This window comes from Filicampus tigris, chromosome 16, assembly GCF_054856515.1.
Source record: "Filicampus tigris isolate MCC_2025a chromosome 16, RoL_Ftig_1.0, whole genome shotgun sequence".
NCBI classification, from domain to species: Eukaryota; Metazoa; Chordata; class Actinopteri; order Syngnathiformes; family Syngnathidae; genus Filicampus; species Filicampus tigris.
This window is the reverse complement of record NC_141232.1, coordinates 10,290,508-10,308,185: the sequence shown is the minus strand read 5'-3', so window position 1 is coordinate 10,308,185 and position 17,678 is coordinate 10,290,508. Positions and strand designations below refer to the sequence as shown.

At 40.8% G+C, this 17,678-nt stretch overlaps 1 protein-coding gene across 2 annotated transcripts in view; it reads left to right on the top strand.

The window, feature by feature from the left end:
• Positions 1–17,642, top strand: part of myo15aa (myosin XVAa) — a 36,761-nt gene extending 19,119 nt beyond the window's left edge. Inside the window, exons 27-65 of one of the 2 annotated variants that reach the window (XM_086056283.1) lie at positions 385–480; positions 603–838; positions 918–1,108; positions 1,240–1,312; positions 1,443–1,634; positions 1,744–1,859; positions 2,250–2,344; positions 3,109–3,244; positions 4,327–4,686; positions 4,870–4,934; positions 5,703–5,828; positions 5,935–5,989; positions 6,269–6,413; positions 6,492–6,585; positions 6,666–6,771; positions 6,895–7,010; positions 7,106–7,165; positions 7,322–7,397; positions 7,565–7,680; positions 7,803–7,921; positions 8,306–8,447; positions 8,915–9,026; positions 9,124–9,198; positions 9,679–9,881; positions 10,032–10,156; positions 10,238–10,301; positions 10,423–10,495; positions 10,572–10,645; positions 10,729–10,811; positions 10,891–11,021; positions 11,189–11,283; positions 11,392–11,469; positions 11,594–11,690; positions 12,024–12,184; positions 12,378–12,511; positions 13,090–13,223; positions 13,290–13,423; positions 16,144–16,284; positions 16,429–17,642. In XM_086056283.1, the coding sequence (XP_085912409.1) occupies positions 385–480; positions 603–838; positions 918–1,108; positions 1,240–1,312; positions 1,443–1,634; positions 1,744–1,859; positions 2,250–2,344; positions 3,109–3,244; positions 4,327–4,686; positions 4,870–4,934; positions 5,703–5,828; positions 5,935–5,989; positions 6,269–6,413; positions 6,492–6,585; positions 6,666–6,771; positions 6,895–7,010; positions 7,106–7,165; positions 7,322–7,397; positions 7,565–7,680; positions 7,803–7,921; positions 8,306–8,447; positions 8,915–9,026; positions 9,124–9,198; positions 9,679–9,881; positions 10,032–10,156; positions 10,238–10,301; positions 10,423–10,495; positions 10,572–10,645; positions 10,729–10,811; positions 10,891–11,021; positions 11,189–11,283; positions 11,392–11,469; positions 11,594–11,690; positions 12,024–12,184; positions 12,378–12,511; positions 13,090–13,223; positions 13,290–13,423; positions 16,144–16,284; positions 16,429–16,530 (4,731 nt within the window). In that variant the 3' untranslated portion in view covers positions 16,531–17,642. The remainder of the gene's footprint in view (positions 1–384; positions 481–602; positions 839–917; positions 1,109–1,239; positions 1,313–1,442; positions 1,635–1,743; positions 1,860–2,249; positions 2,345–3,108; positions 3,245–4,326; positions 4,687–4,869; positions 4,935–5,702; positions 5,829–5,934; positions 5,990–6,268; positions 6,414–6,491; positions 6,586–6,665; positions 6,772–6,894; positions 7,011–7,105; positions 7,166–7,321; positions 7,398–7,564; positions 7,681–7,802; positions 7,922–8,305; positions 8,448–8,914; positions 9,027–9,123; positions 9,199–9,678; positions 9,882–10,031; positions 10,157–10,237; positions 10,302–10,422; positions 10,496–10,571; positions 10,646–10,728; positions 10,812–10,890; positions 11,022–11,188; positions 11,284–11,391; positions 11,470–11,593; positions 11,691–12,023; positions 12,185–12,377; positions 12,512–13,089; positions 13,224–13,289; positions 13,424–16,143; positions 16,285–16,428) is intronic. The other variant, XM_086056284.1, reaches the window with a different exon arrangement.
• The last annotated feature ends 36 nt before the right edge of the window (positions 17,643–17,678 follow it).

The window sequence follows — 17,678 nt, the reverse complement described above, 5'->3', positions numbered from 1 at the left end:
TTTTGTTGTGCTTGAAAAATAGAATGTTATACGTGCCTTGAGCACCTAACTGCTTTGAAATAATGGCAAAATATGATTCTATATGATCTTTAAAATTTCAAATGTTGATGGTTTTAGTAGCTTATAGATGACATTATATTGAACACATTTTGATACCAGAAGTTTAATACAGTTTTCACTTTGTTAAATATGCTGGTAAGGCATGCATTACGTCAGACAAAGAACCTGACCTCACGCCCTGAGTTTTGAGGGTTCAAATAGTCACAATTTCCATTTTTTTAATCTGCTGTGGGGTTTGAACGTTGAGCCAAAATTGAAGCATAAAAAAATACTGCAAAGTCCCTTTGGAATTTCAATCCCCCAATCAATGTATCCTTGTGGTAGGAGCCCAAGTTTGGGATGTTGAGGACACCCCTGGAGGCCCCTCTAACCTGCATAGAAGAGGACCTGAAAGCAGAAGCTCTGCAGCTTTTCAACATGGTACGTGGAACTTTGTAACCTCATTTTTTAGTCAAATGTGACAAAACACCCTAAAATAATGTGTCACAGCGTGCAGTGTTGATTGACCCTTTTTCAAATGTCTTTTATGTATTCTTCCGTAGCTGTTAAGATTCATGGGGGACCCTCACCTGAATGGCGCACAGGAGAACATGTTCGGCAATTACATCATCCAACGAGGTCTCTCGTCTCCAGGGTTACGGGATGAGATTTTGTCTCAGGTGGTCAACCAGGTGTGGCGAAATGTCAACGTTGACAATGCGGAGAGAGGCTGGCTTCTATTGCTTGCATGCGTCTGCAGCTTCGCTCCTTCGCCACAGATGGACCGATACCTACTCAAGTAAAAGCCTTGATGAAATGAATGCATTTGCCATGAATCATTCAATGTATAGTATTCAATATGGAATGACCCTCTTTAGGTTTGTTTCTGACCACGCTTCCACTGGTTGCCAAGCGTTGCTGCAACATAGGCTCATCCAAGCCAGTCAGAAGATGCAGCAGAGTTCAGGCCCCGCCCCTGAGACCTCACGGACCTATCCGCTGTCACTGTTGGAGTGGACGGCCAACAGGAAGAAAGCTAACATGGTTTTACATGTGCATTGTTTTGATGGTAAGAAGAACATCAACTGACTTGATGATGATTTGAAACAATTGATGGCGGGATTGTAATATTTAATTCAAACAAGAATCTACTTCTGATTTAAACCATTAACTGGCCAAGTGATTCCTGTTTTTATTTAGGATCGTCATTCCTGTGTCCAGTTCACTCCTGGACCAGCGGCGAGGATTTAGCGGGAGACATCCTGCACCACAGGTGCTCATTCACAGTTGATTGTTTTAATGAATGTAAATCCCATACAAGTAAAGACCTCTTCTCCCATAGATGCAACACTCTAGTGGGCTATTTGAGGAAATACAGAATTTGCATTGTGTGGGCCTTGCAGGGGCGTGTCGGACTGGTGGAGAGGGTGTTCTGTCCTGATGAAGGAGCACGGCCAGTGGGTGGAATTAGCAGGTCACGACTATGTGATGGACCTGATTGCAGACCTGGAGCTTCCAAATGACTTCCCAAAACAGAAGAGCTACTTCATCATCAGTACTGACAACCCCACTAGAGTCAGAGCCAATGCCAGCCTGTCAGTACACCAGGAACACCCAATGCAAGCCCTAATACAATATTATCATCTGCAAAGCTTTTTTTTTTTTTTTTTTTGCTACAAGCAAATCTCTTCTGTTTTCTTCTAGAACACTATTTGGAAACGGCTTTGATTCAGATGATGAACCTCTGCCTTCTCTTGCTCTGAGTGGAGGCTGCAGACCAGCCTACAGCCTGTCTGACTCTGACGGTTACCACAGCCATGGTGCACACACACGTGCATCATTCACTGATTGATTGATGGCTTGAATAGATTTTTCCTGAGTGTTGCGTTTTTGCAGCCATGACATGTTTCTTTAAACTCTAGCTTTCAGTGAGGTTCTCAGAGATGATGCTATGGTATGAATAGTGAAGGCTTGTATTCTAATCACAAATGCATCTCTTATTATCCTAGCCTTTATTACTCAAACTAATCGCAAAAGTATGTGCGCCAGCCAAGTCAGATCACTGCATCATATTGTGAGATTTGATTTTATTCAGATTCTATGAAAGAACAGATGCATTAGTAGTCGTGCAGTTGCACCGAGTGAAGTGGCCAGCGAGTGTACCACAATGCAATGGAATGAAGGTGAGCTTCTTTCTGATTTATGTGCAGTGGAGTCCGATGCGTTCAGTGACGGTCAGACTCAGAGAGGAATGGACCGCTACTTAGACAGCCTCTTCGATCCTGTGCTGTCCGACAGCAACATAGTAAGTGCATCTACAAATCTGGAAACATTGGTACCAATTTTGCAGCACTTAACAATTTCTTTTATTAAGAACTCTGAAATATAATAAATTAAACAAGAATGTCATACTTCCTGTATTACCGGATAAATTAAGAGAGACTTAGCTTCTGTATGTACAGTATAGGGAAGAGAATAGATTAGGTTACGATGTCACCCGCTGTACTTTACTGTAGCACAAATTGTTGATAATGCACAGTTGTCTCTTATGTCTAATGGATTGTTTTTAGTTGGAGTTACTGTACATTTCATATCAAAATAAACTTCGATCGTCTTATTTTTACGTGAATGGTGTTCCTGCGTTACAGACATCGCTTTAACGTGAAATTGTATTTTTTTTCCCCAAAATTGGACATGAGTGTTGTGCTCACTTTCGATCTGGGGTGGGCCACATTGGGTTTTTAAAATGATGGAAAATTATTACAGATGGACCAGGTTATTAGTGGATGAGGAAAAAAAAAATGTGTTCAAATGTTCACCTATAGGTATGTCAAATTGTTCATTTTAAATAATGAATGAATAATGATGTCTTGATATTTGTTGGCGCATCTATTGTGGTGTTTACGGCACTTCCAGGGGCATATTGAATTCCCCCCCTCCGGGTAGTACAGTACAGTCCCCTCTTGAACTCTTTACTAAACGGACCTTTTTGTGCACTCTTCATGTCTCACGACGTGTACTTCTTCTTTCGCTCTGTGCTTGTCCTTCCTAATTGCCACTGTTTGTCAGGACAAGGAAAAGGCTGGAGGTTTGGCAGCAAGAATGAAAGGAGGCGGAGGGATCGGCATCTCAGGAGGAGAAAGAGGAGAGGGGCAGAGTAATGTGGTCCCCAGTAGGCCATATCCACCTGGAATACACCCTGGAGGTAAACGTTGGAAAAATGTACTTTCTACTTGATGTTTTCTGTTGGTTTATTGATAATGTCACTTGTATGTTGTACTGTATATTTACATACTTGAACATCATGCTTTTACAGAATCAACTAATGTCTACATTTTACTAGCCCTTTTGTTTTGAACTCCATATTGACGTCACACTCTTTTCTGTTCCAGTTGCATCAGTTATTCAGCTTTGTGGCCAAAATGCTTTGTCAGTGCAACAAATGGCACAATTTTAGATTTATGGAAATTAAATACGCTTCTAATTTTCAAATGGGACCTCAGGATTTAACTATATTAGAATTGAATAAACGTGGGGAAATTCAAATTCAAACTCGCTTTTGTTTTTAGCCTCAGAGAATCTTCAAATACAGCTAAAGTAATGACTAAGGCTTTTAGTAATATGACTAGATATGTCAGTTTTTTCCCGTATGAGTCAAGGTATAGTGTCCTTGTGATATTTAATTGATCTCATAAAGGTTTAACTGTACGCTTCATTAAGTTTCGCGACTGTAATGAGCACTGTTCCTCCTCATGATTAATGCATTGACAACTATTCAGTGTAAGCACACCTGATCTCTTTCACTCTCATTCCTATTCAAACTAAACGCTCATTTTGTTGCTGCCAGTCTTTCAATAGCCACGTGTGGATGTGAATGTGTATGTGTTTTTTAATTTCAGCCGTATGTTTTTTTAATAGATATTTTTATAATCTTTTTTTTTTCCCGTGACCTTTTCTCAGTTCCTCATGCTTTTACTCTAATGGACAATGTGGAAGAAAATTCTACATTTGCTATTTGTTATGAAAGATAAAGTATTACCAACATGTAACTGTATATACAGTTTGTATATTTGTAGCACATTATTTTTAGGATGTGTTGAATGAGTGTGTTAAGGAAAGAACTATTTATGATGCTCCCCAAATCTGCCCAAAATGACCTTGCTGCGGATGAACAAATACTGTACAGTATTGTCCAGTATTTTCCTTTCCTAGATGACCATACCAATTATATTCAATTTAAAACACAAACATTTTCTAACTCGTACATGTTCCTTGCTGCTCCTCAAGCTGTGCCAGTGCTCCCAGTAGCAGGAGGTATGATGCCACCTATCCCAACCATGCCCATCCCCTCTCACCACCATCACCATGAACAACAACAACAGCAGCAGCAGCAGCAGCCACAACAATACCACCAATACAACCGACCCCAACACCCTTCCCATCAACCGACTCCGTCCACTTCCACACATGTAACCCGCAGTCAGACTTCCACTCATGCCCCATCTGAAGCCCCTTCTACGCCACCCTCTGTGTCCCCTGGTCCTGTGAGTACTACAGATGTAGCATCTCATGGCACCGGTGTCGCAGGTTTGGGGTTCCCCCCACTTCCACCTTTGCCTGTAATTCCAGGCTTGCCTGTTTTGACAGGTGCGTCAGCTACAATAATGGCGTGTTCTTGAGCATGTGTGGCCTTAGGGCATGATGAAGTAAGTGTGTTGTAAAGTCCTTCTGTGGTGTGTTCTAATGCTTGCAGCGATTTTGTTTTTTCGCTGCACAGTTTATTTTTTCATTGTACAGGAACATGAATTATTTTTTGTGGTTGTCCTTCAGGTACGGAGCAGGCAGTAGTGACTCAACAGCAGCAAGCCATTATCAACCAGCAAGCCATCATTCTGGTACAGTGACTATTTACGGTACAATATAATGGAAACAATCATTGTGCTCAGTACACATTTGAACACATTAAAACTGTAACCTGTTCCTGCTTATCTCATTCTGAATTAGAAATGATCCTTTTTGATTTTCTCTCCTCCCGTCTTGAGTATTGAAAATTCTCTTCATCTAGCTCAACAAACCCTCAATAGACCATCTCCAGTTATTTAAGAATGCCACTGCTCAGCTGTTTTCTAGATTACATAAATTCAGCCACATCACTCCCATTCGACTCCTCACTTGTTGCTTACTCTTTCACACAAGATTAAATACTAAAGGTGATGCAGCCTTGCAGTCTGTTGCCCCCATTTTGGCGAATGCACTTCTATTCGAGCTAGCCTCTACAGATGTTTTTAAAATGCAATTTACAAACACATTTCTTAGGCAGCCATTTCAGGAAGACTTGATTGTTTATTGTTAATGGATTTTTAATTGTTTTGATTCCTTTTTTTTTGTTTTAATTATATGATGTTTGTGACCTTGTGTTTTATTTTGTGTTTTAGCTGTGTGAAGCAATTTGTGAGTTCTTTCTGTGAGAAAGAACGTATGAGCTTATGGTAAACTATTATTTGGAATGGGACAGGTGAATTTACCTGATGTATCCGTAGTCCCGTTTCCATGTCGGTGTTGTATTGAGGAGGCATTCATGTATTCTACGTGTCCAAGTAAAGCCTCAGATGAAGACCCGGTCAACATTTTGACCTTTCTGATTGTCTTTGTGTGCTCTACAGGCCCAGCAGATGACCATGCAGGCTATTGCAATCCAGCAGCAGATGATGTCCTCTTTCCCCGCCTCTCAGTCGCCGCCACTCCATTATTACTCACATTCAACGCAACATTCTCGCACACCTAGTCCAGTAAGCAGACACGCACCCGCACTGCCTGCAGTATACTTTTCTGTTCTGCAAGCATGCATTTTGCACAAATGCATACCAATTTGTGCGGCCTTTTCAATCTCTGCAGACTCGAGAAGATCGAGAAGATTCACCACCAAGGTCCAGTTCTCAGCGCAAAATGAGTTAGTGTGTAACCTATTTTGTGCAGCATATTTTTCAGAACCCTCTAGAATCGGATTCTCTTTCAATCGGAATCAAGTCTTGGCTGTGGCTGGCCTACTCAAGGGCATTTCACATAATTGACGTGAAGCCACTCTCTCTTAATATTTTGTACAGTGAAGTACAGTACAGTTTTTCCACATGACATCTTGTGGAAATTTCAGCTAGGCCGATTCAAACGAATTGTGACCCAATTTCCTTCCTGATTTACACATACTGTCATCAAATGTTATTATTTCCAGGTCCATCACGCAGCCCCCCTCCAGACGATGTGGTCCGCGCCAGTGTGAGCAACACCGAACGCCTGGAGCCCAGCCATGATATCAAAGACATCATCAAACAGCACCAGCCTGCCAGCATGACTCCCTCTGGACCTTCCATCAAGCGGTAACGCACACCCATTCAGTGCACATGATCGTATTGGTCAAATCATCACCCCAATGACATCTGATTACATGTGTTCAGGAAAGATGATGGAAAGATGTTCATGAAGAAGCCAGACCCCCATGATGAAGCCATGGAGATCCTTAAAGACCAAATGGCCAATCCACCTAAACCAGTACATTACACACGCACACGCAACCATATTCAAAGTTACAGACTGAGATAAATTCACTCTGATCTTTTTTTTCTTCTCAGACTCAGAAGAAGATGTCTTTGCATCACAAAGAGGAGAGAGGAAATAGCAAAATATCTAAGCCTGATGAACCATCTCAGTCCAACATTGGCCATGCTCCTCCTACAGGTCTATCTATATCTATCTATATCTATATATACCGGTGTACATCTACCTGACCTATATACTGTATCTATCTATATATCACTGATTAACTGTATGGAAGTTGTGTTTGTTCGTGTGTGTGTCCAGTCTGCAGAGAGTTGCCAGTCGAAAATGAGGTCATCCAGACTCAACTCCATAGCAGGACCAGCGATGAATATTACACCTACACCAACGTCCCCTGGAAACTTTACCTGAGGAAGGAGGTGCATTTCTAACTGCCACCGCTATTCATCGATCAGCAAAAATATGCTTTTATGCAATCATTTTGGATATTTCTATTTTAATGTTGTCCTTCAAGGTGTTTTATCCTAAAGAGAACCTCAATGATCCATTGATGTTGGACCTGCTCTTCAGACAGGTTGATTTAAGTTTTCATTATACAATTACTTTCCTTACAGAGATCTAAATCAATATCATATTTTGTTTGCGACATACTCAGATTACACTGTTGAGCAAGTGTTTTTTTTTTCAAGGCAAAGAACTAAGATATTTAATGTTGATCGTTTTTCTACAGGTAGTACACGACACATTCTCTGAGGCCTGTATTCGTATCACTCAAGAGGAAAGACAAAAAATGAAAACTCTCTTTGGTAAGTAAACCAACCAACCCATAGGTTGGTTTATATTGTGATTGTGAAAGGACTTCACACACTTTCTGCACATTTGGGAGTTTGGCCTAACAAACAGTACTTGCATCCATATTGGACTGATCACTAGTCAGTCCCATTCTGGACTAATAATGAAATATTTCTTGCAGTGGAAAATCAGGTGGATCAGGCTCAAGTGACTCACCATGACAACGTGAAGAAAAAGGTGGTTGCCACAGCGAGAGACTCATGGGAGATCTACTTCTCTCGCCTTTTCCCAGCCTCTGTGAGCTCTTGTCGTTTGTTAATGAAGTCCAACCATTCTGTCTTATGAATACCAAATTATTATTCCATTTTCTTTCATTAGGGTTTATTTGTCTGTTTTTTTGTTGTTGTCGTGTGTTGCAGGGCAGTGTGGGGACCGGAGTGCAGGTGTTGTCTGTGTCACATAAAGGTATTAAGCTGCTTAAGTTGGTGAGGAGCAGCTCCACTGCCCCGGACTACTTCAGAGTACTGAGGCCTTACAGGTGCATCTTAATTAGGGTATTAAAAAAAAAAAATCTAAATAATGATTTTATAAAATGTAATGGAAATTATAAATTAGATTTCTGTTATGAATAAACGTATTGAGACATCTGGTCATTACACATGCAGGAAGTAAATGAAAGAATTTGGATATGTTATGTAGTGGGTTCCCGCTAGCCATTGTTGTGAAAATAAAAGAGCATTACCACATAGTTGGAAGCATGCAATTATCCCAAAAGGTCTTGTTTAGCTCTGCCGTCCCCCCATCAAATAATTTATTGATTTATATGTGAGTCAATATGTTTGTTCATATATTGCAGCCGTCATAAAAATCATTTCATTTAAAGTTTACAGTATCCTTGGTTTGTATCTGACTTCCTGCGCAGCTACTCGGACATCCTGTTTGTGTCCGTTCCATCCAAAAACATGCTGGAGTTCAATCTAGTCAATGAGAAGCTGATCCTGTTTTCCGCCAGGGCCCAGCAGGTCAAAAGCATGATTGATTACTTCCTCACAGAGATTAAGAAGGTCAGAGAGCTTTTCTTTGAATGTTTGTGCCACTTAAACACTCACTTCTGCTCCAATATCAACAGAATGAATGTGATACCAATACAGTGAACCCCTGTACATTATATTCGCAGTTTGACATGCACAGATTTGTTTGGGAACCTATCCTCAGTTATTTGTTGAAAACACTTACCTATTTGCTGTATTAGTTCTCAGTATGTCCAACATACAGTAAATATACTATGTTGAAGTAATCGGAGGAGCTTCAGTTAGTCAGGCCAGGATGATTAATATTTAATGTTAAAATATACAGTATAAAATAACTTTGTTATATTGAAAAAAATACTTTGTCAACATCTTGTGGCAATCAATAGGTCATTTCAAGCCATTTTTGGTGGGTGTCACGATGCATGGAAGGGCGCAGTCCCTGTCACTGTGAACAATGTATAACAATGCACTAACATGTCAACATGCTGCGTTTCTGTCAGGGTTCAGAGTATGTGGTGGCAGTGAGGAACTGTATCAATGAGGACAGGACGCTGCTCAGCTTCCACAAAGGGGATATCATCAGACTGCAGCACATGGATGGCCTGGAGGCAGGTGAGACCCACACTTGGATAGCCTCTCTGTCAAGCACATTTGTACATTATACCACGTCTGAGCTTTATGCCGTGTCTCTCAATGTGTGTGTCTTTAGGCAAAAGTTACGGCTGCATTGTGAAGAAAAAGGTGATGCTACTGGAAGAACTCAAGAGAGACACCCCTGACTTTGGTGGGTTGGAAGGCGTTTTACTTTCTTGTTGACTGGATTGTAATGACATATAAAATGTTGTTTGCATGCATTTGTGTGTTTGTGTTGCGTGTGTCGTTTTTCGGGCAACCCCTGCGATGATGGGCCGTGCATTTGGTACCTGGGCCTTCAGTGAGGAACTTAATCCCCATTGCAATTGTGGAAACAATACTTTAACATAAAACATAAAAGAATACATTAAAAACATCAGACTCACAGTTTTAACTTTGGGTATATGGATTAGTCAACTTGACTACTGCACACTGGCATTCAAAGTATGACGTTGAAGAGTCGCTAATTACATGCTTTTGGCTTCAGGGGGAGGCAGAGTACTCGCAGGATAGTGCAGGCCTTGCCTTCCAACCACTGATTCCTTGATATGCCGGTGTATCTGGAACAGGATGTGTATTTGACAGCAACCATGTTAAGAAATGGATTTATCCTTTGCGAATGTGTGCACAGGCTGGCGGTTTGGGGCAGTGTATGGGATGTCGGGAGTGTTTGCCAGTGAGCATGTTCGACCTGTGGCTGCACCGGACTTCCTGCTTCTGCCAACAGAGAGGGTGGAACCTCGCGACAGACAAGGTCGTGTCGCTGCCTCGGCAGCTGTTGCCGTAGCGTTGGGCTCAGCGGTCGTGGCCAAAGAGCTTGACCGAACAACAGAAGTACGAGTGTGTTTAATCCTAGCGCAGCACAATCCAAATTCATTCTTATTTATCTTATTCATTCTTATCATTCTATAACAGCTATAGTTAGATGTTGTGTTTATTAAGGGCAAGCGTGCAAGAATAACATGGTGGTATCTATGGTATCAGGTAGTGAAGGACACCTATGTGGAGAGCCCAGATGAGGAATTGGATGATATGTCGCAGTATGGCAGCCAGTACCACATGATTGAGTTTGCCAAGAGGTACTTCAGAGAAGCACAAAGAAACAGGAAGTAAGACACCTCATAAGGCCTTTTACGATCAAACTCAGACACACATTTGGATTTATAGTTTTGCTGGTATTGCGCCCACAGTGATCCAAAAGCCAAAAAGGGAAGAGCGGGAAGGGAACCAGCTGACATGATCAAATTCTCCAAGGTCCATTTTCTTTATAATCCTGTGGATTCATGTTAACCTGCAATTTCATTTAATGCACCTCAGGTCTATGTTCAATTTTACAGGCATTTCCTGCTTCCTATTTGTTTGTTTATCTTTCCAGTCTCCACTCCAGGAGTCTCTGATTGACTTCTCAGACAGTGCAATGAACAAAGTGGCCGCTGACATCTCCTCAGGTGAGAGAAGACTTCCACCAACAAGTTTGATCGGTCATCCTTGAATGCAATATTGTATGCAATTGTTTACTGACAGCTGTAATGAAGTTTATGGGAGATCTGCCACTGAAAGGTCAAACTGAACAGGACCTCGTCACAATTATACTGAAGGTACAGTGTTCAATGCAAACGATGACTTTTTAGTATATATAATATATCCAGTATCATTTTTCATGCACGTGTGGTCATTTTAGTTAAGTGCTGATCATGGCCTGATGAAAGATGAAGCCTATTGCCAGGTGATGAAGCAAGTCACTGCCAACAACAGCTCCAAACCGTAAGACCCATGACACGCACATAGGAACTGTGGGGTTCTGTTTTTTTTACAGAATGTCTGCTTGTATTTCATTGTGTAGAGACAGCTGCCAGAGAGGATGGAGGCTGTTGTACATCCTGACTGCTTTCCATCGCTGTTCGCAAGTTATGAAGCCATTCCTCTTCAGCTTTCTACACAACGCCTGTGTCAGCATTGGACTGCAGTACCAGGGTAGAGCACTCCTCTGTACATCCAACCGCCCATCCATTCATTCATTAATCAACTATGCATCCATCACACATCCACCCAACATTCATCCATATTCAGCGCCTCTTCATTACACACAATACATTCATTCTTCACCAACCGGCCATACATTCTCTGTCTTTTGTTGCCAGGTATTGCCAAGGCATGTGAGCAGAATCTGAGGAAAACATTTCAGTACGGAGGACGTCTGCAGTATCTCAACAGCATGGAACTGAAAGCAATGATGGTTAGCGGCAAAAATCTCGAATACCTCCCTCGTACTCTAGTATTACCTATTACCAAAAGCAGTCATCTAGTGTGTCTTTGTTGAACACAGCGTTGTGATGGGTTGCAGGCAGGGCGGAGTTCCAAAAGGCAGCTCTTCCTGCTGCCAGGTGGGATGGAAAGGCACTTGAAAATCAAGACGTGCTCTGTAAGTGCTCACTCAATAATAAGTGGATTCTGTGACTATTTCCTATCTTAGACTCAATTACAGGATTCACTCTCGTGCGGTACAAGTTTTTCTATATTATGTTGAATGTGAGCTTTGATGTCAGGTCGCTTTGGATGCAATTGAGGAGCTTTGTTCTGAAATGGACCTACACAGAGTGGAAGCTTTGGATGAATATGCCATCTTTTTGGTCACACACAGAGGTAATAAGGATTGCTCCTGGTACTGCAGAACTACCTGACTAGTTGCAGCATTTGTATAAAATGTAAAAATGTCAAATGTATGTTTGTCTGTGCGGCGCATGTGGCCCTGCAGTCAAATGTTTTGGACTCAGACAGTTCTGTGTGGAGTTTACATGTTCTCCCATGCTTGGGCAAGGTTTTATTTTTGCATTTTCACAAAGATATTCTAATACATTGATAAATATACTGTATATTACCTAAATCCATACTGCTTAATAATTTTCAGGGCAGGGAATATAGATTATTGAAAGTTGCTATCTCACATACCTGAATGCTAACGCATGTTTTTTCTAGGTCAGAATGTTCGTCCCCTGATCAAGAGGGAATACATCTTGGATGTTGCTAAAGAAGCCGAACCGGTAGATGCCAACTACAGTCTTTGGTTCCGAAGGGTCATATGGAGCCTTGCTTTGAAACTTGATAATGAACTCTATGTTACCATGCATTATAACCAGGTGAATAGAAAATGTAATTTATTGAATGTTTTTTGGCCACTTTCACCATGTGAATTGTTATACTGTACAATATACGCCTTGTGTTAGTTCAGCTGGAATTGCTATACCTATGACAAAATGCCAATTTTACATTTCCTGAAATGGTGTAATAAAGTGCAAGGGAGGATAAATTATCCATCTGTGTCTGCGCCAGGTGTTGCCAGATTACCTGAAGGCTTTGCTGAGTGTGGTCCCTCTGAGTAAGGCAAGCGAACAACATCTGCAACAGCTTGCTAGACTGGCTGCTCTGCAGCATCGTGCCAAAGATGCCGTCTATTTGCCCACCATGTAAATACACATTGACATCTATGCTTTCATATTGTTTTCACCTACAAAATCCCTAAATAGACCCTAAAGGGAAAAACAAATATGTATACACGCATCACTACTACACTTACACAATTAATTACACAATGAGGTCCAACATAAAAAAACAACAACTTTTTTTTTAACAAAAAATGCTCAATTTTGATTGACATGAAGTTTGCAGTTGTTTACGACTGTACTGCATCACACTTAGAACTTTTTCTAATATTCGGACCATTTGACATAGCTGACAATGTAAGCAACATTTTAAAAACACCTTTCAGTACAAAACTACAACTACTGTATTTCATATTGTCAAATATGTCAGTCAGTTCTGCACAATGTTGTCTTTGATTTTTTTTTTTTTTTTAATACAGCTGTTTCTTCGATCTCGTCAAATTGGATGGACGTTCATAATGTTGTGATTGTTTGGTGTGGTCATTCATCCAATACATGACTAGTCCATCCCCCAATTGTCTGAAAAAGAAACAAATACTGTAGCTTGCACATTGTATGACTACATGATATACAGTAGCTTGCTTGCGTGTGTGTGTGTTCAGACATGAGTTGCAGGAGTGTGTCCCCCCACAGTTCTACAGCAAACAGAATCCACAGCAGTGGCTCAATATGGCAACTCAACATATGCAACAGGTCCAGCCTCTAAACCCACACCAGGCCCGTGCACAATTCCTTGGTAAGACAGAATGTTACAATAGTTTTGGACTAGATTTGTTGTGAGCCTTTATGTGCACTCCTTCAGGTCTGGTCAGTCCCTTCCCCATGTTCGGCTCTTCCTTCTTCTACATCCAGAGTTCCAGCTCGGCCTCCATCAAGGCTCCGTGCATTCTGGCGGTGAATCTTAATGGACTCCACTTTCTTAACAAAGACACTCACGTATGACATGCGCACTCACGCACGCACACTCTCACGCCTAAATACCACACAGTACACTTTTATTTTTTACTTCAGTACAATTTGATGGAAAACATTGGTGAATTCTCATGATTTCCTCAAATATTTGAATAATTCAACTGGTCAACAAACATCAGTCGTTGCAGCTCCCCAATACAGAACCATGGTGTGGATATGACTACTTGAATGGTCTTCCATTACAATTCGATACATTTAAAACAAAGCATTTGGCTCCCTCTGTTGGATTCTTGCACTATTCTTGATTGACCATATTAAAAACGTTTTTTATGGTCAGTGACAACATAAGCACCAGAGCAACATTCTTCTTATTTGTGGTTGTGATATAGTTAAATGCCCCTAAAGTGCAGTTCTACTAAAGTTTACTGAACAAATATCCCTCAAAACTAAACTTGAAGTTCAAACCGTCATCATGCGTTATGTTAGGTGAAATCTTGTGGGACACTCGCTCAGTGGGCAGCCAAAGCACAGGTGTCAAACTCAAGGCCTGTGGACCAGATGTCCACAAGTGTCCACGACATAGGAAATGTTATTTTAAACAAATTATCACAATAACATAAACCCACAAAAAAAAACCATGAATCGTAGTTGTCCTTTGCAGCTTCTGTTTGAACTCCAATAAGCTCTTTTCACTTGACTGTCACTCATCATCCTTGCCTTTTAATGTGAATGACATCGCCGACCGATGCCTTTGGTGATGTCATGATGCTTTAGTGACAGTTAAATACAACCTTTGCTAGGAGCAAGAGTTATGGAGAGTTGGAAAACACACCGTTTGAGAGTGAGCATCATGAATAATGTGGGTAATTATTGGTGTTGCTACATTGATAACTTCCTGGGCAATATCACAAAAGATCTGGATGCCAACAGAACTCGTCTCCTGTCATGTCACCCATGGGAGAAAGAAGAAGTCAAAAACGAAATCAATGTCCAAGTTGCAGTCCTAGAGTATCTCCAAGGAAAGAGAGTGCACGACATGAACCTAGCTCAGCTTTGGACCGAGCTCATTCCTCTTCGAGAGAAACTGAAGGCATCGGAAGAAAAGGAGCAGCTTAGTGAAAACAATTTACATGCAAGTTGGAAGATAATCAATGACCTCAGACATCAGCTTCATCAAAGTCTGATAAAGGAGAGAGAGAGCGTTGAGACTGCAGAGAAGACCATTGCGGACCTGCAGGCTCAGAAGACTGAGCTCCAGTGTCAGGCGCACACGATGAAAGGACAGCTGCTGACCTACGCCTTCAAGCTTCTTTCCACAGAGCAGCAGGAGGAGATGGATACATCGCAGATGGAAGAGAAGATCCAAGCTGTACAAGCGTGCGTGGATTTCTTTGACAAGCTGCGGGAGCGACCGAGCTCCAGGAGCAAGGTTAGTCCTGGGACCACAGAGAATGAAGGAGCCTCTGAACAAATCCTGCCATCATCAAGTGGAGACATCAGCGGTGGTCCTGATAAACCCACCATAGAGGACAAACAGGACACTTCAATTGAAGGCACAAAGAGGAACCACAGGAAGGAGGGCTGGTTTATGCGATGCTTTCCTTTTTTCCAACGAGCTCAGAGGGACCATCAACCAAGTCAACAAAATTGAGCTCAAAACAACAAAGTTCAACAAAATTGTTCCTTGCTGAAATAAACCATCACTCGTCCATCCATCCATCCATCATCGATACCGCTTATCCTCACAAGGGTCGCGGGGCGTGCTGGAGCCTATCCCAGCTGTACCAACACTCGTATGAAGGATAATTCTTTCTGAAAGGCACACTTTAAACTTTCTCAGTGGCACTGGACCATATGAAGAAACACGAGATGACCTAGATAACAGGTTACGCAAAGCATGGGAGCAATAATTAAAAAAAAAAAAAAAAACATGGCATAAGTATGGAACTTTTATCACACCTTTTAACTCACTGACTAAACTAATGTGTTGCCTCTCTTCATTAACATTCACAAACAGAAAGGAAATTGGTATTCCGCACTATATTTTACTTGAGGATACACAACATTGGCATCCAAAAGGGAGCAAGGTGACGTAACCAACAAACCGCTGTCAACAAGACTAAAGCGCTTCAAGGCACAATTCTTCCATTTTTTTCTAACAATATTTGTTGTGTACTGCATGCAAATGTTTGTCACTATTTACCTGATGTTCAGTTAAGCCACTTTTCATTATTGGCTCAGACATATGAGCCAATGTTTTACATTTTTTTAATTTATCAAAATGCATAAATTTTTTCATAAATATCTCTTGTAGAGGGCACTTAGCTGACTACTTTGAAATCAAGAACTTAAAACTCAAGATATTAACTGGAGTCAAATAATAAAGATATTGTTGAATAAATACCTCTTTGACTGGGTCAAATTGAGAAATAGCTTTGTAAAGGCACAATATATTTACTGTAAAATCTAATCAGTGTGCAATTGGTCTCATGTTGTGGCTGTATGCCACCATTCATACTCCACAAATCTGAAAAAATGTGCTTTTCATATACTACACCCTATTCATTTTTAGCCCCAAAATGGGCCTTTTGATTAATGCATTTTCTATCCTACCTGTGATTAGGTACTGATAGTTAATTACAAAGGTTTATTGATTTATTGTAATTATACGCTATTTCACAATTGTCAGTTTGCCGTACATTGAAATACATGGACACATGCTATGCTTGTATTTATGTGATTAGGAGGCCATGGTGCATTTCCCTTTAAAAGAAGTCCAGTCAACTCGCACCCAGAGACCAACATCAGGCTCAAGTTACCCGTACGTTGAGATAATGATTGGAGACCTGCTCAACCAGCGCATTACACAGCTTCAGCTCGAGCAGGTGTGTGTTAGTGATTGCGAGGCTAGCTTCAGCTCGAGCAGGTGTGTGTTAGTGATTGCGAGGCTGCTATGCTTTATAATTGGTTGTTTTGCCAGTTCCACTTATGCTCTCCAAATCTACATACATGTGGTCTGTGTTTTCCAGGGTCTGGAGCTGTGTAGAGTGGTTGCCATGCACATGGAGAACATGCTTTCTGCCAGAGAAAAGAGACTCACGTTGCCACCAAGTGAAATAACCCTGCTATAGCATACAAACATTACACCGGCACACATGGTGTAATGGGGGTGAGAGGAGCTCATCTTGGCATTTTTTCTTATGTGGATCAGTCAAAAATGTCCAAACAATAAAAGTGTGATGTCATTGATTATGCCATTCAAAGATAGAAAGACAGGATCCGCCATGGGAAAAACATATACACATATACCACCCATAAATATTATTTTCATGACCCTAAAATGTACTCTATCTACCTCTGTTTTCATAATGAACTCTTTGTTTTGTACTCCACAGTGTAAAATCAAATCCAACTTAGATTCTATTTACAAAAAAAAAGCAATAGTGAATCATTAACCATTAGATGGAAACAATCATTTCGGCACACAGTGACAGTTATTGCTATTGTTTGGACCATTACATAAAACAAATCATTTGTCAGGTTCAGTATGTTAATCCGTCACCACTGTAAAACCTTGTTCCACCTATATGTTTTTTTAATAAGTGAATGTTTAGTTTAATATATATTTTATTGGTACATATATTTTAAAAGACTAGCCGTGCACATTACTACACTCACACTAACACATGTCAATGAGTCAAATGTCTGCATTGATGCAATGTGAGTCAAAAGTGGAAGCGAGACAGTGTCAGAAAGATTCTTGTCAAAGACTGAACTCCTCTTTTGGTGACTACCTGTTGTCACATGTTTTTTTTTTTTTTTTTTTTTAGGAAATTGGGATGAGTATGACTTCCTTTCTGAGGAACAGAAAGATCTGATTGGTCATGATTACTGAGCAACTGGATTTAAATAGCTGTAATGTGCCCCGTGAGTAAGGAGTTCTGGTGTGGTAGCTGCCAATTTATGTTTCCTGTTTGTCCTTGTAAAAATGAACATGACATGCATTCCAAGTGTACTTTAATATAACTTCTGCTTTTATAGTGTGAAAAAAATAAGAAGGATGCTATTGACACAAAATCAAGCATTTTTACTCCCTGCCATAAATTCAAAGGGGAGCCCAGATGGCATTCACATTTTAATTTACATATTTTGGCAAAATTTGAGCACTGACTTTTCAATATTTCATGTAAATAAAAAGACAGTTGTAAATAGTTATTGCACATAATACATGCATGTGAAATCATTAAAGTTTGTAGCATAACCGAATAAACTGAGCAAA